We start from the raw sequence: 19176 nt of genomic DNA, 5'->3' as shown, positions 1-19176 counted from the left end.
GTTCCTGAGCCAGACGGGTATTCGTGTTCGTGTCTTGGAACGAAGAGTGAGGAAGGCCTATATTCGGCGCCGATCCTATACAGGGATCCGGAGTGTCTACGGATCATCCTGACGCATCGTTTGCACGCGCAAACCACGGATGTTGTAGCACTTCCTCCGCGCTCACTCGACGCTCCGACTCGATCTTGAGCATGGAGCGAAGGAGCGCGAAGAATTCCTCAATTTCTGCTCGCGTGTGCGTCTCCCCGGGTCCTTTCGTGAAATCTTCTAGCTGGCGTGCCCAATCAGCATCAGCAGCCTCGCGCGAGATATCTATGCAATTTCAGTCGGTCAGCCAGTCAGCGCAGGCACACCGAGAGCAAAGGCCCCAATTATAAACGTACGCGTACTCCTGAGCCGCTCCCGCGACTCCCAATAGCTCTTCCATCCCGACAGCACCTCACCGCACAGCGTCGCCATCTCACGCAACAGCTCATCATTCGGAAATGCGAGGTAGAACAGCGGAAGTCCAAAGACCAATTCGTACATCTAAACGTGCCGCGTCAGCGGATGTGGTCCGGGAACAGTAACGGCGTCACTTAGCGCACCGTACATGCAAACGACCAGATATCGCTCGCTCGCGTGGGCGAGGGGTGGACCGACCGGACGACACGTTCGAACATGAGCTCCGGCGCACATACCGCAGCCGCTGTACACGACGGGCGCGTCTCCTCGTCGACTGCGATCGCTGTTATGCACCGTAAGCACTATCCTCACCTCTATGCCCTGAGATGGGTGAGTACTGACCATTTCCCAAATCCATAATCACCGCGCAGAGGGGCGTGTCCGCGAACGCGGGATCCTTGCTTGCCAGGAAGTCAATGACCAAAATCGGGGCGACCAGATACGGCGGGAGTGCCTCGGGGTTCGCCTGAGGAGCGGTCGGGAGGACGATAGTGCATTCTGGCTCGCCAAAGTAGTCCAAGATCGAGTATGGGGAATGTTCGTCGAGAGTGGGCAGGGCAATGCCGACGTTCCCTGAGTGGAGATCTAGGTAGCCGCGTCAGCAGTGTGCCAATGGCCTAATCCCAAGAAGCGACTTCACTCACCTCCATGCACGATCCCATGCCGATGCAGCGCCGTGAGCCCACACGCGATCTGGCGACAGAGCATCCGAGCGTGCTTACGCCCCCCAGGCGCGTTCACAGCGTCAAGGAGGTTCCCGAGCACATCGTGCACAAGGACCGTGTGCACACCATTGGGGCCCTGCAGCGAGAAGCTGTAGCGCAGCCGTAGCACATTCTGCATCTCGTCGCCGGCCGGGATGCGGTTGTACGTATCGAGCTCGTGCCGTGAATCGGCCTCGGCGGCGCAGATCTTGAGCGCGACATAACGTTGCCTATGGTGTGCGTGGTGAATGAGATGGAGATGGAGAATGGCAGACTTGACTCACGACGGTGCATGGAGTGCCTCGGCCAGCCATACTGTCGCAAACGCGCCGTGGCCGAGCTTGTGTAGGATGCGGTATTGTCGTGCGGGACTCAAGTCTGAGTTGCTCAGAGGAGGAGACAGGACATCGCCGAGGCGAATGGGATGAAACCCCCCAGCTGTGTATCGTCGGATGTCTTCCACATTATCATCTGCATTCCAGTACAAGGAGAGCTGCGTCGTGGCTGCCGAAAAGCAGGCGTTCATAGCGCAGGATGTATACACACCTAGTGCCGGCTGGTGAAAGAATGTTAGCGCTACCTGTGTGGCTTTGGCCAAGCCCCTCCATGAGTGGAAAATATCTTAAGTCTGCATATGGAGATACATAGCCTGAAGCGGAGAATAATTAACTTATATTACAGTATTTAATAAATGTACTTCCCAAAGTAAGACATTGAACAAATTTTAGCCCATAAATTTGTTCACTGCATAAGCTGAAGCCACCGCAAGCCGAGCCTCTCGCTTAAGGCTTACGTAATGAGGCAGCGCCAATAGCCAAATATCCTTTGGAAAACCCCGCCAGACCCGGGGCTAACCACCCCAGTGGCGCTCTTCGAGACCATATGTATTCATACATCGCCTGCGTCTGTACTGTGCATTCTCACCGTGCCGCGATGACTTCATACTTGTACAACAAACTGCTCAAGCCAGGTCCCCCTGCCCCAGCACCCCACGATGCTCATTTAGCGCCGCCTCCACCTTCACCTGAATATTTGGGCTGGACAGCTTGCTCTTGTTCTTCTTCTTCAGGAGCCAACTATCATATCCTCCCACGAGTGCGCTGTTCTTCGCATAGATGTGCACACAGCTGTCGTTCTCCCTTGGGTTGAGGGCCCATGCGCTGGCAGTACTGAGGCGGCCTGTGATGTGCACGCGCTCGTTCGGGCTATTCGAGGATGGATGAAGGTATCCCCTGTCAGCCATCAAGGTCGAAGTCAGTGCAGTATATAGGAAATTAGTCATGGTGCTGCACTCACATCACCAATATAACTGCCACAGGGTATGATGCAGTTGAACTCGGGAGCTTTCCTTCAATGTCCTGTGTGAGCCCGAGATCATGTATCAGAAACGCACGAGATCTCAAATAACGTACACCAGTGTTTCTATTGAACACAATGAACCAATCCTTGATAACGAGCAAAGTGGGCTTGAGGTCCTTTTCCCGGACGCCGTGGGGGTACACTACGAGCAGCGTCGCTGCCGTGCCGTCAATCATTGCATTGATGGTCGCTGAAGCCGCCTCAATCATTCGCGTTCATAGCTAAAGGGTCTAGGACCCAGGATGCACCAGCACAAGGTTTTATATCACTACACCAGCGGACCGTGGAATTTAGCAGGAACTCCGACTGTTGGTCTCCCCCATGCCAGTGATTGGCCTGCAGTGACGTAGCGACATAGCAGACTTACTGTCAACTATGAAGCGGATTTCATGCCAACCCTCGCTAGCCTCAGGCTCTACGACGTCTCTGCCCCAGCCTTTCACAGACAAAATGAATATCTTACGCACATCCCGATTACTCTGGGATGATGTCTTCTGTAAGCTGTATATACAAGCCCTGGTGCGGACAGGTATGCTCGTCTTTCCTGCCAGCTTCACTTACGATGACTTCGACCTATCAGTGTGCATTCACCGCTATGGGATGCAAGTCAACACAGATGGACATTGCATACAGACTATGCGACGGATCTGAAGTCAGGAAGCAGTGCAGCCCTCATCGACAACTTCATATACGACCTCATGTTGCGCATGCTTTCCCCTGGCGATCTTAGCACAAGTTGTTAAGACTCCAGTGTCGACATCTTACATTGTACTTGGGCTTCTCGCTGCCAGTCTCACCCATATATCGCTGATGTCAGTTTATTGGCCCTCCGTAGGATGCTGCTAGTGGTGCTGGGCCGGTGGACTTGACTACGCAACTCATTGACACCTGCCTGCTTTGTTCTGATGAAGGACGCGAGATAGATTCATCGTGTGGAAGGATGTAGACGAAGAATCAGAATACGGCCGTTTTGTTCCGCGATTTTATGTCAGGAGCGACGTTGCCGAGAGTCAGAAAGCAAGCATTCTCAACATCGTGTCCTCTCAGATCTTCGATGCAGCTGTCAAGTGAGCTCAGAGAGGAGCTTATCTTCAGAGGCTTTATTACTGAGATGTTGGATGGGAAGTCAGACTCCTGAATTTAAGTCTTGTATCAAGAGTGCGTGCCCAATTTTCACCATGGTGCAACATTCTAAGCAGCCATTCTCTGATTACAAATAGTCAGAATGTATATCCACCTTTGGCTGTCATCTTAAACGGTGATGATTGCAATGATTGTACTTTGTAGGTTGCACAGAAGAGTGTGGCGTGGGCTTTGCATCTGACGCTTACCATGTTTATTCTGTTCCATTACGCAAAGCAAGACTGGGCTCTAGATCGAGAGATGTTTTATAAAGATGCGAAAGTGATGATGGATAAGGAGCTGGTTGTTCTGGGAATCTGTTACGGTGGATCTACTTTCATCACATGTGCATGTTATGCAGTCCTGGAGCAACAGGCCAGTGGCCGCTACAGGTGGCACTTCCATAACATACCTATTGAACATCATAACTTGACGTCGCCATCTAGATCTCCTCTCGCTAAGACTTCGTATTCTCAGTGTCGTGTATACGTCAGCTAGCCGAAAATGCATTCATAACAACAAACTCCGACTCTTAAGAAGGCGACCTCATGTTGAACGATCCATATGTCCCAATGGACTTGTTTCCACAGCACCATGGCTAGGAACAGCGGAAGTACACCACCAGCTGACCCAGGCCTCTTGCGCTTGCACTATCACATCCGAGTAAGTCGACTCTGCATCCGAACGCCACACAGGACCTTCCCAGACGCAGCTGAATTGCACGTCAAATGCTGACCTGGTCTCGTCTGAAGAGGTCTCTGCTATGTCTGAGTGCTCATCAGGTTCCTGATCCGACGAGTCGATTTCCGTCGACGGATTAGGTGTATGGTCTTCTGATAAAGCCTCGTCTACTGAAGCATGGTCGGAAGGTCTCTCGATTGGGAAGTCAATCAGTGACGATGAGCTGGATGCGGTCTCCTCATTTTCCGATGCAGCAGACCAGTTTGAAGGCCTCTCAATTGAAGACTCCATTGATGATGATGGGATAGAGCTGTACTTTTGTGATGCGGCCCCATCTGTGTGTGCATCATCAGATCGCTTCTCAACCCAAGAAGCGGCTACTTGCGATGAGTGTGACTCCTCCGCATCTGAGGGATACAATTCTTCATCAACAAGCGAAGAAACCGGAGACGACCATGAAGCAGAACTTGTATACGAAGGATTTGGGGTCCCGAACACAAGACCTGGATTAACCAAGTTCGTTAACTTGCATAAAGCTCTCCGGTGAGCATACAACGTACGCGAGGACCATATTGTACGGTATTTCCAGCAGCGATAGTAAGCGGAAAGCGTGATGTTGGATTGTCAGCGTTGAAAGCCCCACGCGATATCTGCTTCTCACAAATTTCTGTGTATTTTGAGGATGTCCTTCTATGAGTGGCAGTGTCTCGAAGACCAAAGATAACAATCAGTACGAGGTTGCATGGGCCTCCGCTCTATATGGAATGTGCACGACAAGATGAAGTGACTCGGTAAGCATAGAACAACTTCTTTGACCGTATTGTCATCGAGATCGCACAGGCTTTCTTAGAACATTGACTTTGGTATAGACGACTTACCGCTGGTGGCGATACTGACAAGTGTTTCTGCCTCAAATTGAGAGAATTGAAGCATCTTCATGAGTCATTTCTGAGCCAGACAGGACTTCGCATTGATGCTCGCTGCCAGATGCCATTGCAAGTGTTCATGTTCACGTCTGGGAACGAAGAGTGAGGAAGGCCAATATTCAACGTCATCGCCGATCCTATACATGAGATACAGGGATTCAGAGTGTCTTCACGCTGCACGGATCATCCTGACACATGGTTTGCACGTGCAAACCACGGATGCTGTAGCACTTCCTCCACACTCACTCGACGCTCCGGCTCGATCTGTAGCATGGAGCGAAGAAGCGCGAAAAATTCCTCAACTTCTGCCTGCGTGTGCGTCTCTCTGGCATCTCTCACGCAATCTTTTAGTCGGCGTGCCCATTCAGCATCAGTAGCCTTGCACGAGATATCTATTCAATTTCAGTCAATCAGCCAGCACACCCACACCCAGAGCAAGGCTCCAATTACAAACGCACCTAAGCTCCCGAGCCATTCGTGCGACTCCCAATAGCTCTGCCATCCCAGCGGCACCTCACCGCACAGCGTCGCCATCGCACCCAACAGCGCATCATCTGGGGATGCGAAGTGGAACAGGCGCGATCCAAACACCAATTCGTACATCTAGACATGCCGCGTCAGCGGATGTGGTTCGGGGACAGTAACAGTGTCAATTAGCTCACCGTACATGCAAACGACCAGATATCGCTCGCTCGCGTGGGCGAGGGGCGGACCGACCGGACGACACGTTCGAACATCAGCTCCGGCGCACATACTGCAGCCGGTGTAGACGACGGGCGCGTCTCCTCGTCGACTGCGATCGCTGTTACACACTGTAAACACCACTTCACCTCTATATCCTGAAATGAATAGGTACTAACCATTTCCCAAATCCATAATCACCGCACGGAAGGGCGTGTCCGCGAATACAGGATCCTTCCTCACCAGGTAGTGAAAGATCGAAATCGGGTGCACCAGATACGGCGGGAGTGCCTCGGGGTGCGTCGGAGGCGCGGTCGGGAGGACGATAGTGCACTCTGGGTTGCCAAAGTGGTCCATGATAGACTGCGGGGGGTGTTCATCGAGCGTGGGCAGGGCAATGCTGACGTTCCCTGAGTGGAGATCTAGGTGGTGGCGTCAGCAGTCTGCCGTTTGCCTAATCCCAAGAAGCGAAGTCACAGACCTCCATGCACGATCCCATGCCGATGCAGCGCCGCGAGCCCACACGCAATCTGGCAACAGAGCATCCGAGCATGCTTACGCGCCCCAGGCGCGTCCACAGCGTTCAAGAGGTTCCCGAGTACATCGTGCACGAGTACCGTGTGCACGCCATTCGGGCCGTGCAGCGAGAAGCTGTCGCGCAGCCGCAGCACGTTCTGCATCTCGTCGCCAGACGGGATGCGGTTGTATATATCGAGTTCGTGCCACGCATCGGCCTCGGCGGCGCAGATCTTGAGCACGACATAACGTTGCCTGCGGTGTATGGTGGATGAGATGGAAATATAGAAAGCAGACTCGACTCACGACGGTACGTGGAGCACCTCGGCCAACCATACTGTCGCAAACGCGCCGTCGCCAAGCTTGTGCAGGATGCGGTACTGTCCTGCGGGACTGGATTCTGAGCTGCTCAGAGGAGGAGATACGACATCGCCGAGGCGAATGGGATGAAAGCCCCCAGCGGTGTATCGTCGGATATCTTCGACGTTGTCATCTGCGTTCCAGTACACAGAGAGCTGCGTCGTGGCTGCCGAGCAGGCCTTGTTAACGCAGGATATATTCATACAATGTCGACTATCTCACTGGACATATTGGACTAGCTTAAGTATAACTGGACTGGGATAGATAGACTGGACATAAATAAACTAGATCTGATATAATTATTCTGTAATATTTAGGCATGATATCAGAATTGTGCCACTTCAACACTCCGGTGTGGTCGACTTACTGCCAACATAGACTTTGACCGTACACGTATTGTCATCAAGATCGCACAGGCTTTATCAGAACATTGACTTCAGCCTTAGACGGCTTACCGGTGGTGGCGAAACTGACGAGCTTTTCTGCCTCAAATTGAGAGGACCGAAGTGTCTTCATGAATCGTTGCTTAGCTAGACAGGACTCTCCAACTACCCATCAATTGATCCATATCATCCCACTTGTGAACATTGCCTCAATACTTATGCCAAACGCACGCTATGTTCTCTCCGTCGACTGTCCTGTCAAGTGGACGGCCGCGCAAGGGCGATCTGTATCCAATGACTACCCTTTCGCGGATATCCAAGCCTCTACATCTGCCGAATTTGTTCAGCGGAGATATCTGGACTTCTTATGGTTACCTGAAGTACGTGCAATCCTCTTGTATGTTCTAGTCTATGATACACCCCGCGGTGTATGTCCGGGAGCGATCCACTTTCTCAGACGCGCGAGCGCACGAGGCGGGATGCATCCCTCCGGAATTCACGTGTCCCTAACCTACCTGTCTCCAGTCTATCTCGCCTCTGCGATGTCTTATCCCGACACTTCTCCGAGCAGCGGATCAAACACCGTCAACCAGCGAGAAACATCCCCTCCATGGTCTCCTCCAGCCAATCTTGCTCACTCCGCGCTTGGCCTCTCAGAAATACCACTCACGGATCAGCCAGATTCTCGAGGACGACAGTGGTACTGGAGATGTAGAAGAGAACATGATATGGTTCGCACTTAAATACGAGAAGGCCGACGAGGAGGAAGCTGCGGCGGCCCAAGGCGACTTTGATGCGGATGATCGGTGGAAACACGAATGGCTAGCTCGTATGGAGCGAAGGGAGTGAGTCCATTGTGGAATCTCTTCGTTACCCATGCTGAGACCGGTCTTAGAGTACAGATTCAGATCCTCCTCCACTTCCTTCTATTGTCTTTGCCTGGTGCTCCGAAACCTCCTGTCGAGCTCACAGCAACAGAGCTTTCCCCACATTTATCATCGCCGAAGAAGCGAAAGCGAAAGCGTTCTGCATCTCCTCCACCCCGTATACTCTCTCTAGAAGAGTGTCTCGAGTTGTTCATGGACAAGATGTCCATGTGGCAGCTCATGACGTCGCTGGAGACGGATGATGACAAGAGAAACGTCCAGCACTCCGTGAACACGAAAGGCAAGAAGAAATCTCTTGATGAAAGGGACTGGATGCAAGCGTTCTGCGAGGACGTCATCGAGAAACAGTACGTGGGCAGGACCTGTCTCGTTCCATTGGATCGGCTCATCTAGACGTCAATCAGGTTTAAGGACAAGCTACCAGAGCTCTGCGCGCTATTCCGTTCGAAAGTTTTCCCGAGCTCCCCATTCACGGACGACTCTGACTCGCAGATGCTCTCCCCGCCTGGCTCACCGCGACGACATTACAGACGTCTCAAGCGCCCTAGCGATTCTTCCAGCTTGTCACGCGCTTCGTCCGTGCGCACCAGCGTTTCACAAACCAGACCGTCCCAGGAGCCACAGAACACACGCTTGCGCTCGCTCTCGGTGTCATTGGAAGAGGAAGGGGCGCGCTCACGATCTGCCAGCATCGGCGCGAACACGATGCAGAAGCGCGTGCTCAATCGCGAGGTGAGCATGACGACCACGTTCAAAGCCAAGGCCGAGGCGAAGGACAAGAAAGACGCGCGGGCGTCGGCCGCTGCGAAAGCCAAGGTAATAGAAGAGCGCAAGAAACTTGCGCGCGCGGAGAGCCAGTGTGCGAAGACAAGGGAGCAGGACAAGGGCGTTATGCTGGTTGCTGCGACGCCTGTCAAGCCGAAGGCTGCGAAGAGACGTGCCTTGCCTAGAGAGCCATCGCAGGGAAGCGATGGTCGAACGGTGCCCCAGTTGCCGAGTTGTGACTTTGGGACCCCTGCTGATGTTGGCTCAGAGGAGGAAGATTGGGTCTTGCCCAGCTCACCAGATGTCCTTTTGCTTGGTTAAGATCGCTGGGCTCGGCAAGCCGGGAACGTGACGTTTCAGATGCGCATACGTGGACGTTTCTCTACTGGCTTATGGCTCCATATGCCAAACGATGCCGTTAAAGCATGTGTATTTAGTAGTAGCAGCGGCATTAATGTGAGGTTGTAAGTGGCTAACCAAGCATACTAGAAGACACTTGATCGCTTGATTCTTTGAGCTGCCAGCTTGAAGAATGTCTGCGATTCACCTTAAGCTTGTCACACGCGTTTGCGGGTATTTCGCGCTTCCTTTGCAAGCATTTCTAGCCAGAGCAATTCGGAAAGAAAAGTAGTGGCCGCGCAGGGCCGCGCTTGGAATCCGTTTTGGTCACGTGATCGTGGTATTTAGATGGTATTGTGAACCTGTTTGTGTTTGTGGGCGGCCATGAAGCTTGACTGCAGCCTCCAGCGTCTGCACAGGACCTCGCATTGTCGAGTGGAACATGGACATCTTCTCGAGGATCAATCGGTGGGTAACGATGTGCAGTTGTGCGATTGACATCTAATTCCTTCGTGACTGGTACAGGCAACCGTCTATACCGACTGGCTAACTCCGAGTCACAGTAATAGTTGAGCACTAGCGTTACACAGCATGCATAGCAATATTTTCCCACTGAAGAAACCGTGAAAATATAGTAAAAGAATATAAAGCCCTGCCTTGGAAAAATGCTAAGAGATATTATGTACTATTTTCCATATTTGGGTAGTATATGCCCATATATAGCAATCTAATGATGGAGGAAGCTTCAATTTCTTCACCATTTTTCCAAATCGAAGCTTAATATGTTTTCAGAGTTTCTCTACTGTTTTCCAATGGAAAAATGTTGCTATGCACGCTGTGTTATATTTTTTGGCGACGTTCGAGTCGGACCCTCGAGGAAAGACACAGCACCTGTGGTGTCCGACAACGACTGAGGTGAGTGCTGCTCTCGGCTGATTCCATTCAAAATCTGCGGAAGATGCGCTCGTCCGTGTGCAGAGCCAGCGTCATCCTAGGACCACTCCCAGTGGCACAGGATGATGCTTGTTATATTTTTCCGACGCGATCGAGTGGCGTGCATCCGCATCTTACGGATAGGATTCACGGATCGACGCTATTACCAGGCCCGATGCTGACCGTTCTGAAAATTTTCTGAAACAACGGTGTCCGCGCGTGGGCAGTAGGTGCGACTAGTGCGGTCAAAGCCGTCCTAAGCATCGATGAGGGGCATGGCGCCAGTAGACCCTGGTCGCCAAGCGCTTTGGCCGGTCGCTCCTTTTTGGTACAACTAGGACAACAGTATATAAGGAGTCATCGTCACCCGAACCGTCTCCATACCACTTCCACATCTCCCTCATCCCTTGATAAGTGATCAGCGTTGCTTAACGTCCATTCGCTCTATAGTATGTCTGCGGGAAACTCATCTCAACAAGATGCTCAATATGAAGCTTGCCACCGGGTGCTGGGCATAAACCAGCTTGTGGACCACATCGTTGGCTCTATCGGCGATGATTATGACGATCACATAGGAACAATGTATAACTTTGCCCTTACCAACAAGACTCTGGCCGACAACACTTTTCGCCACTTGTGGTCGAAGAAGCAAGGCATCATCGATTACATCAAGCTGCTTCCCGACGATATGTGGAGCGAAGCAGACTCTCTGACTGGTGATGGCAAACAGATTGTGCGTATTCCAGTAACGCTGAACGACGTGAGACCTGATCGCTAATGATTGGGATACTCCTCTTTAGGTGCTTCTTCAGGTTGATTTCGAGCGTGCAACACGGCTCCGGGGCTATGCACACCATTTAACAGAGTTCATCTGGGATGTGAATGAAGACTTCCTTTCGAATCCATCGATTTATCGTTTCTTTGACAACATGCCTGAGGGCTTCGTCCTGTTCCCGAAGCTGCGTACCGTCCACTGGCAACATTGCCACCCTCGTTCACTCGTCCTCCTCCCTGGCGTCCTGGGTCCATCCGTGATAGAGCTATATGTCTCCAACTACATTCCTGCATGCGCATGTCACTTCGAGTGCATACCCAAGCGATCCCCCAATCTGCTGCTGCTGGAGATCAGCGGATTCACCGAAGATGATCCCTTGCCCGATGCCATCCTAGACGGCCTGAACCTCAGGACCTTCGAGACAAATTGCCAGATCTCTCCACAGGCCATCCTCGCGCTATCCGCTATGTCTCGTCTAGAGGATATCAGCCTCTCGATCAACGATGATGATGAGTTTGAAGACCTCGAGTTTCCGTCCGACGTGCCATGCTTCCCATCTCTACAGTCGATCAACGTCGACGCACTCTACCTGAACGACTCCTGTGTGGCACTGATAAAGTCCATCAGCTCGTCGACGCTCGAAGATATCCGCGTTGTTACAGCGTACTCCGTCGAGACACACATGGTCTCAGCCCTCGCGCAAGCCGCGTCGGCCCACCGGCTGCGCGGCTTCGCTCTCATCGCGCGCGATGATGTAGATGACCTAGACATGCCTGATTCCGCGTACGAGGTCACTCTCAACACCCTGTCGCCACTCCTGCAGATCTCATCAGTGATAGTTCTCCACCTCGAAATCGCGTCTCTGGCGCTCACGCCCGAACTATTTCACACATTTGGCCGTGCCTTTCCAGTATTGGACGAGCTAGTGCTGTACGTGTTTCCGACACAGTGGCCGACGCTGGATGCCTTGAAGATCATCGCGGACGCGTTCCGTATTCTCAGGAGAGTTGTCATACCGCTCAGCGTGCGCGACATTCCCCCCATCCCCAATGACTGGAAATCTTCTTCGATAGTGTACATGATGGAGATAACATCGGGGCCCGTGCCCAACCAAACGGCCCTCGCTGAATATTTGCAGACTGTGTTCCCTCGCCTACAAACCCCTCGGCATACCATTATGGACGAGTTCATCCACTGATCATGGATAGCGATCATGATCAGCACAATGATTAGTCTCCGTGGTCACAGAGTAGACTTAAATTTGGATTTTATCTGTACATACCTCTTTATTTTCTTTGTTGAACGAGCGTTTTCGTTAATTTATCGGGATGCACGCGATTACTGTGCTAAAGAATAGAATAGCTGCTATATCTTGCTTGCTGTGGTGCTCGTGTTGTGACTGCTCGCGTCAACGAGTTTTAGGAGCCACACACTGTTCCTTTGGAGTAAAGGCGAGGCTTCTCCAGATGAAGTGACTCGGTTTAGTATAACGAGCTCTGCATGTGCAATGCGGCATGATAGGGTATGTTGATATACGAACGTCCTTCCAGGCGCTCTACCTGTGTATCCACTCTAGGCCTAATCCAAGTCATAATGAAACCAAGGCGGCAAGCCCAAACCGCATGCACACCATATGATTCGGTACTCTCCTGTACGAGGACACTTGACAAGCCTCCCGAAATGCGTACGCAAGGCGTGAAGTGAGCAAGTGAACGGCACTGCGAGGCGGCTATTTTGTGAAGGTGCAGATGATCTTGGCTCAGAGATGGGGTAAGATGATAGAGATAATAAGGGAGAGGGAGAGCAAAAGCACAATGAATGGATCCCTGTACCAGTGTGATAGCAAGTCAGCGGTTGCGTTCGACTCAAGACCGACATCTTTTCCTTCCTCTCGAAACCGGCCCTCGAGAGTAGATGGAAAAAGAATGAGCAAAAGAAAGACCACGTACACTCGAAGTTTTGGTGAATGGTTATGGCGTGTCCGTTCTACTTCCTGCAGCTCCTCACTGAGTTTGCGGCGTTCAGCCTCGAGATTCTGGTACCGTGCATCAGCGGCTGCTCTTTCTAGGCGCATATGCTCCTCCATATCGCGGCATGTCCGTTGCAGATCAGCGAGAGCTTGCCTCTCCTTCGCACATCTGCTCAGCAGATGTGTATATTGGTAGAGAAGTAAGTGTGCAGAGCGGAGATCCGCATGCTAAAAACGCAGCAATCAGCGTTACGTTAGGGAGGAGATTGTCTCTCATACCTCGTCAGGCCCTTGTGTCGTTAGCCATTGATGTATATCCTCGAATACCTGGCTTACCTCGGAAGCCAGTGCGCTTGCAGCTACCATACGCGTAAAATCTCTTAAGCTATTGCTGTGCATATGAAGAGCACTCACTGATTGTCACGTTTGAGAGCGCAGGGGTCGCCGACCGATCATCCTCACTGACATACAGTCGGCGAACTTGATCTGGATCGAAGTCTCTCCGGCAGAGAGGGCAGCGCTGTGGGATCAGCAGTTCAAGACAGCTAAGATCACAACAGCGGGAACGGAACATAGACATATCAGATCCCCTGGCATTTACATTCCGGCTAATTACACACCTCAGACAGAACGTGTGCCCACAGGAGATTAAGTGGGGGTCCCGTTCATTATCGTACGTCTCCATGCAGACGTCGCAAGCCGAGGAGGGTTGCAGCACCAGCATGATGGAAGACGATCAGAGCAGCGGGCGAATCAGACGTTTGGTCCGCCTGGCACGCTCCGGTCGCCTGGCCTCTATCGGATGTGCGGCTAGGCAAAGAGGCACGGAGGCATGATATATATATGTGTGTAGACATTGTGAACATGAGGCGCCTAGACATCGTGACCTCCATTCTTCAGTCTTCGCAGCGCTACCGACCGTGTGGGCGGTCTTCCCGAAGGATGATATGGCCTATCTATGATACACCTTGGCCGAGCTGCTCCAGCAGGCTTCGCTTCTGGTGGTCAATGCCACTGGCAGCTGATAGTCGTTTCGATCCCTCCTCGAATGCTCAGCCCCAAGCCATGCAGTGCCTGTTGGCACTGATGATCCCCCGCCTTGCGAGCCCTCGCATAGGCTGTGAAGGCCATCGACGGCCTCGCCGGCGCACAGACTACTTTCGTCACCAACCAGGCCTCTATACAGGTTGCTCTGGGGAATTTCGCTACCTCTTTGCAAGGTGCGGCGCCCGCTTCGGGCACCTCGGGCACCAGCCCCTCGGGTGTAATCCGCTTCAATGATCCACGCACCTTCAACGGTACGCCCGCAACCGTAGAACCCACCATTACTGATCTGTAAAACACCGTGCATCTCGCTCGCTGCCAGCTCGTGTCAGGCTATGACAAGACTTAGATGATAGCTTTCTCCCCCCACCCCCCAGACGGGGTGAACCTCAGGGTGTTCGAGACACATTGCCAGGTCTCTCCACAGGCCTTCCTCGCACTATCTGTTGTCTGTCTGGAGGATATCAGCCTCACGATCAACGATGATGATGAGTTTGAAGACCTCGAGTTTCCCTCCGACGTGCCGTGCTTCCCATCCCTACAGTCGATCAACGTTGACGCGCTCTCCCGGAACGACTTCTGTGTGGCACTGGTAAAGTCCATCAGCTCGTCGACGCGCGAAAATATCCGCGTTCTGGTACGCCGTTGAGACACACATGGTCTCAGCCCTTGCGCAAGCTGCGGCGGCCCACCAGTCGCGCGGCTTCGCTCTCATCGCGCGCGATGACGTAGATGAGCACGACATGGCTGATTCCGCGTACGAGGCCGTCTCCGTAATCATAGAGTAGAGTTAAATTCGACTACTACGTTTCCATACCTCCGTATTTTCTTGAGTATTTGTGAACGAGCGTTTTCGTTATGTTATCGGATGCACGCGGTTTCTGTGCTAAAGGATAGAAGAGCTGCTGTATCTCGCGAACCGCATTCCCGCACAGTTACGCCTTATTCCAGCGGCATGGCGGTCATGTTCTGTAGATCTGGCTGCTCGCGTCGACGAGTTCTAGGAGCCACGCATTGCAGGCATGTCAATCGGATGGCAGCATCCTCTTCGACACTGTTCCCGAGCCTAACGCGAACCGCACGCTGCGTAGAAGATGATATGCGTGGAGCTGGTGCCACTGGAGTAAAGGTGAGGCTTCTCCAGGCACATGAGGGTTGCTGCGATTGTGCCACGCATGCAGCGCGGGAAATCGGTCAGTACGTGGCATAGCGTTTAGAGTAATTTACACACCTGAAGCGCTGCTGAACCCACGATGACGCTTCCCATCGGCGCTGCGTACGATTCGCAAAGACCTGTTGCGTTCCACACGCCGTCCGCATGTTGCATATGGGACGACTCACAGAGATCGCATTGACGTTCACCAGACTCTCAAACATGGCAAACCAGCAACCGCATTGCACAAAGCATGGGTAATATGACTCTGTTTAGTATAACGAGCTCTGCATGTGCAATGCAGCATGATAGGGTATGTTGATATACGAACGTCCTTCCAGGCGCCCTACCTGGATATCCAATTAAGGCCTAATCCAAGTCATCATGAACCAAGGCGGCAAGCCCAAACCGCATGCACACCATATGATTCGGTACCCTCCTGTACGAGTACACACAGGACACTTGACAAGCCTTCCGGAACGCGTATGCAAGGCGTGAAGCGAGCGAGCGAACAGCACTGCGAGGCGGCTATTTTGTGAAGGCGCGAATGATCTTGGCGGAAATATGGAGGAAGAAGATAGAGGCAATAAAGGAGAGGGAGAGCACGAGCACGATGAATGGATCCCTGTACGTGTGTGATAGCAAGTCAGCGGTGCGCTCAACTCATGACCGACATGTTTCCCTTCCTCTCGAAACTGGCCCTCGAGGATAGATGGAAGAGGAATGAGCAAAGGGGAAACCACGCACACTCGGAGTCCCGGTGAATCGTCAGTGTACAGCTTGAGCATGGTGTTTGACGACCCTCCTGCCCCCGCTGCGCGACTCGAGTTCGGCCTTGCGGCTTGTGAGCCTGCCGCTCGCCGTCTACGATCCAATGAATACGTTGCGAATCAAAGCATTGAAGCCAGAGCATGATTAAAGTCAAGCATGCAACAAAGTATGAGCTACGTCCTCGAAGCAAAAGCGTGTCAACGCACCGGATCTGCGCACCAGGAGGTTTCGCGACCCCGCTAGAGCTTGGGCGACCTGCACCGTTTGCACGAGTAGGTTCTGAATCAGACTAAGTAATGGCCATGAGCTTCACAAATCGAAATGCAAGCGCATTCGGAACATACCATGACCGATGGTGGAATGGAGTCAATTAAATGCGCTGGCGACATTCGCAGCTGGGACTCCACGTATTCCACACGTAATGGGCCAATGTCACGCGTGACCACGAGTCCAGGAAACTGTGACTGCCATAGTGACGTGACTTCCCCATAAGGAAGCGACAGTGTTGTTTGACCGTACAAGACTGACGGCCAACTGCACACAGCATTCTGTGCAATTTTATCTTCATTACGGAGGAAACTCATTGTTGTGTGCCAGTCTGCCAGAGCAGTGATAGAACCACTACAGCCGAATCCATGCATCACGTGGTCAACTCCCGACACGGCGGCAACTGACAAGCGCCGGGGAGCGCAGCTGAGCTTCCTGGTCTTTCCAATCACTTCCCAGAAAACCTCGAAGAGATCTCAACATGTCTTTAGTAGGTCGTTTCAGTGAAATTTATGTACTATTGTCTCACCATGATCAGATTCATGCTCTCGTAGCTCATGGCTCCACAGTACTCGCTGAGCATAAGAGTGGTCCAAGGGATTTCTCGCAAGGTAAAAGGCTCTCGATGCTGGAATTCTGACAATCTTTAACAACGAGAGCAGCGACGCAGACAATCCTCTCGAAGATACCTCCAAATAACAGCAAGCTGACCTATGTTTGGGAGCAATACCTGTTCCATTATGTCTCTGAAGGAGGATTCACCTATCTGGTGATGGCCGATGACTCTGCTGGACGGTATGTCTTCTACGGTCATTTACAGTACACGGCATATCTAATTGAAGTGAACCAGACGGATGCCGTTTACATTCCTTGCTGAACTCCAGCAAAAGTTCACCTCCCTCCCCTCCGCCTCCTCATCCGATTCCTTCGCCACCGCGCCTGCCTACTCCCTGCAAGGCACTTTCGGACCCACCATCGCCCAGCTCATGCAGCAGTACAACACGGCACCACCCGCCGACGAGCTCGCCCGCGCACAGTCGGAACTCGCCCAGGTCAAGGATATCATGGTGCAGAACGTCGAGCAGATCCTGTCGCGTGGAGAGCGCATCGAGCTTCTGGTGGACAAGACGGACAACATGGCAAGTCAGGCGACTGCGTTCAGGCGGGGCGCGCGGACGGTCAGGAGGAAGATGTGGTGGAAGAACAAGAAGGTGGTCGGATTGAGCGTTGTGGTCGCACTGGTACGTGCATGCTGCCACTGTCCGTCTTTCGTTCGTTTGCCACTCACATCGTACTCCCCAGGTCTTCACGTGGATTCTTGCAGCACAGGTCTGTGGGGCCGGATTGAGTCAATGCAGGTCGAGCGGCTCGACACCCTGATCCCGTAGCGTACCTCGGCATTCAATGGATCTTTCCTCTCCTCGTCCGTAGATTATCGGATATCTGCTGTTGTATAATAGGATATGTTCTTTATTTTGTGCTCATCAACAATGCCTCTGGTTGAGCAACAAATCAATGGTGCATATTGCGACCACGAGTGATTCAAATGCCACAGAACTTAAAGTTGACCATCATCACCTCCACGTAGTAGACTGCATCGCCACGTTCACCGCTGACCTTTCCGTGTGCCCCTGTATTGCAAAACATCCACACTCCTTCAGTGCTTCGGAATTGTCTGCCTTGTTTCTCAAAAATCTCATTTGTTCACGACATTTCCCTTCGCCGACTGTTGAACGTTGAGATCTCACATCCTGCAGCTGGCATTTCTCTTTCACCTTCAACCCCTACCGCATTTCTGAGCTCCAAGATGTCACCGACGGCTCAATACTCCATCATCGTGCCCGCCTATAAAGAGGCGGGCAACCTTCGCCCACTCGTCACCCGCATCTTCGCCGCCCTGAACCGCGTCGACTCGCCCGTGTCAGGACAGCTCGTCGAGGTGATCATCGTCGACGACAACTCGCGCGACGGCTCGGTCGAGGTCGTCCAGGCGCTGCAGCAGGAAGGTTACAACGTGCGCATCATCGTGCGCACGACCGAGCGCGGCCTCAGCAGTGCCGTCGTGCGCGGATTCCAGGAGGCGCAGGGAGACAACCTGCTATGCATGGATGCGGATTTGCAGGTGAGTGTGGGTATTGGTGACTAGCTGTGCGGTGTGCATCCGTGGATGCATGGGGTGCACGCCGGGCAGTGGTCGGTATGCGCAGTTGCTGAACTATCGTCGCCAGCACCCACCAGAATTTGTGCCGCAGATGCTTGCTGCGCTCTCACCTATGAGACAGTTCGTATTAGGTACACGATACGGTGGAAACGCTGGTGCCGTGGACGAGGGCTGGCCCTTGTACCGCCGTGTCATCTCTGGCGGGGCACGCATGCTCGCGCTGCCATTGACATCCGCAAGCGACCCCATGTCCGGATTCTTCGGTATACGCAAAGAAGCGGTACGTGCTACGTCGTGGCTCCGTTCATTCTTCCACTCACAAATGCCCGCCAGTTCCTCAAGGCTCGCAGTCTCAACTCGCAGGGCTTCAAAATCGCGCTCGACCTGCTCGTCAAGGCGCAGATCCCATCGCACGCGATCGCCGAAGTGCCTTTCTCATTCGGCTTGCGCACTGCTGGCGAGAGCAAGCTCACTGGCAAGGTCATGGTGCGCTATCTCGAGCAGCTGCTTGAACTCTATTGGTACAAGTATCACGGCCTCTTCGGCTTCGTCGTCTTCTTGTTCTTCGTATTGTGCGTGCTGCTCTACATATGGTATTATAATGGCGCCAGCATGGAGATGAAGAAGGGAACAGTCATGACGGCGCGGTCGGGGGAACACATTAAGGGTCGATGGTCATGAGGTGTCGAGTGTTTGTATTGAGTGATATGTACGTTGTCATAATACTGTCTCATAATATCCTCGCTGGAAGTTTTGAATCACTCAGTCGTCGCTGCTGCATCCCCGAGACGTGAGTTCGGTCTTACCATTCACCCTCGGAAAACAAGGTAAAATCGCGACCAGGAAATTCTATCTGGCAAAGAACCTCATATTACACTGGAAAAGGTTCCATACTGCCGTAGGAGGGATACGATCACACGGTTTGTGTGGACAGGT

General features: G+C 52.7%; 11 protein-coding genes across 11 annotated transcripts; 4 read left to right on the top strand and 7 right to left on the bottom strand.

Moving 5' to 3' along the window:
* Positions 1-103: 103 nt before the first annotated feature.
* On the bottom strand, positions 104-1674 carry LAESUDRAFT_761803 (kinase-like protein; the record flags this gene model as incomplete). The annotated part of the gene is made up of 6 exons (XM_040912979.1): positions 104-312; positions 384-528; positions 588-727; positions 787-1029; positions 1089-1378; positions 1433-1674. The coding sequence occupies 6 exons, from the start codon at positions 1672-1674 to the stop codon at positions 104-106; spliced, it is 1269 nt and encodes a 422-aa protein (XP_040761453.1).
* A 435-nt stretch (positions 1675-2109) lies between these two features.
* Positions 2110-2716, bottom strand: LAESUDRAFT_761802 (uncharacterized protein; the record flags this gene model as incomplete). The annotated part of the gene is made up of 3 exons (XM_040912978.1): positions 2110-2380; positions 2445-2506; positions 2561-2716. The coding sequence occupies 3 exons, from the start codon at positions 2714-2716 to the stop codon at positions 2110-2112; spliced, it is 489 nt and encodes a 162-aa protein (XP_040761452.1).
* A 1459-nt stretch (positions 2717-4175) lies between these two features.
* LAESUDRAFT_761801 (kinase-like protein) lies at positions 4176-7022 on the bottom strand (the record flags this gene model as incomplete). The annotated part of the gene is made up of 8 exons (XM_040912977.1): positions 4176-4835; positions 5483-5628; positions 5695-5839; positions 5899-6038; positions 6097-6339; positions 6399-6688; positions 6740-6959; positions 7016-7022. The coding sequence occupies 8 exons, from the start codon at positions 7020-7022 to the stop codon at positions 4176-4178; spliced, it is 1851 nt and encodes a 616-aa protein (XP_040761451.1).
* Positions 7023-7307: 285 nt separating this feature from the next.
* Positions 7308-8456, top strand: LAESUDRAFT_659197 (uncharacterized protein; the record flags this gene model as incomplete). The annotated part of the gene is made up of 3 exons (XM_040904793.1): positions 7308-7556; positions 7702-8021; positions 8072-8456. The coding sequence occupies 3 exons, from the start codon at positions 7308-7310 to the stop codon at positions 8454-8456; spliced, it is 954 nt and encodes a 317-aa protein (XP_040761450.1).
* Positions 8457-10551: 2095 nt separating this feature from the next.
* Positions 10552-12073, top strand: LAESUDRAFT_761799 (uncharacterized protein; the record flags this gene model as incomplete). Its single annotated transcript, XM_040912976.1, has 2 exons — positions 10552-10833; positions 10901-12073. 2 exons carry the CDS (start codon positions 10552-10554, stop codon positions 12071-12073), a joined length of 1455 nt encoding a protein of 484 aa, XP_040761449.1.
* Positions 12074-13229: 1156 nt separating this feature from the next.
* Positions 13230-13568, bottom strand: LAESUDRAFT_659264 (uncharacterized protein; the record flags this gene model as incomplete). Its single annotated transcript, XM_040904798.1, has 2 exons — positions 13230-13389; positions 13465-13568. The coding sequence occupies 2 exons, from the start codon at positions 13566-13568 to the stop codon at positions 13230-13232; spliced, it is 264 nt and encodes an 87-aa protein (XP_040761448.1).
* Positions 13569-13682: 114 nt separating this feature from the next.
* On the bottom strand, positions 13683-14310 carry LAESUDRAFT_332574 (uncharacterized protein). The gene has a single exon (XM_040902058.1). It carries the CDS (start codon positions 14193-14195, stop codon positions 13797-13799), a length of 399 nt encoding a protein of 132 aa, XP_040761447.1. The 5' UTR covers positions 14196-14310; the 3' UTR covers positions 13683-13796.
* A 451-nt stretch (positions 14311-14761) lies between these two features.
* On the bottom strand, positions 14762-15376 carry LAESUDRAFT_332511 (uncharacterized protein). Its single transcript, XM_040902057.1, has 2 exons — positions 15120-15376; positions 14762-15046 (listed from the first exon to the last, which is right to left on the bottom strand). Exons 1-2 carry the CDS (start codon positions 15213-15215, stop codon positions 14831-14833), a joined length of 312 nt encoding a protein of 103 aa, XP_040761446.1. The 5' UTR covers positions 15216-15376; the 3' UTR covers positions 14762-14830.
* Positions 15255-16201, bottom strand: LAESUDRAFT_814560 (Pre protein translocase Sec Sec61-beta subunit; the record flags this gene model as incomplete). Its single annotated transcript, XM_040914599.1, has 4 exons — positions 15255-15666; positions 15789-15905; positions 16019-16101; positions 16157-16201. 4 exons carry the CDS (start codon positions 16199-16201, stop codon positions 15570-15572), a joined length of 342 nt encoding a protein of 113 aa, XP_040761445.1. The 3' UTR covers positions 15255-15569.
* A 314-nt stretch (positions 16202-16515) lies between these two features.
* LAESUDRAFT_704370 (VAMP/synaptobrevin-like protein) lies at positions 16516-17459 on the top strand (the record flags this gene model as incomplete). The annotated part of the gene is made up of 5 exons (XM_040906550.1): positions 16516-16569; positions 16618-16690; positions 16742-16874; positions 16930-17320; positions 17382-17459. Exons 1-5 carry the CDS (start codon positions 16561-16563, stop codon positions 17457-17459), a joined length of 684 nt encoding a protein of 227 aa, XP_040761444.1. The 5' UTR covers positions 16516-16560.
* Positions 17460-17886: 427 nt separating this feature from the next.
* Positions 17887-18921, top strand: LAESUDRAFT_761795 (glycosyltransferase family 2 protein; the record flags this gene model as incomplete). The annotated part of the gene is made up of 3 exons (XM_040912975.1): positions 17887-18201; positions 18308-18520; positions 18574-18921. The coding sequence occupies 3 exons, from the start codon at positions 17887-17889 to the stop codon at positions 18919-18921; spliced, it is 876 nt and encodes a 291-aa protein (XP_040761443.1).
* Between the last annotated feature and the right edge of the window lie 255 nt (positions 18922-19176).

Source organism: Laetiporus sulphureus (genome assembly GCF_001632365.1).
Source record: "Laetiporus sulphureus 93-53 unplaced genomic scaffold LAESUscaffold_38, whole genome shotgun sequence".
NCBI classification, from domain to species: Eukaryota; Fungi; Basidiomycota; class Agaricomycetes; order Polyporales; family Laetiporaceae; genus Laetiporus; species Laetiporus sulphureus.
This window is presented reverse-complemented; position numbering and strand designations above follow the sequence as displayed.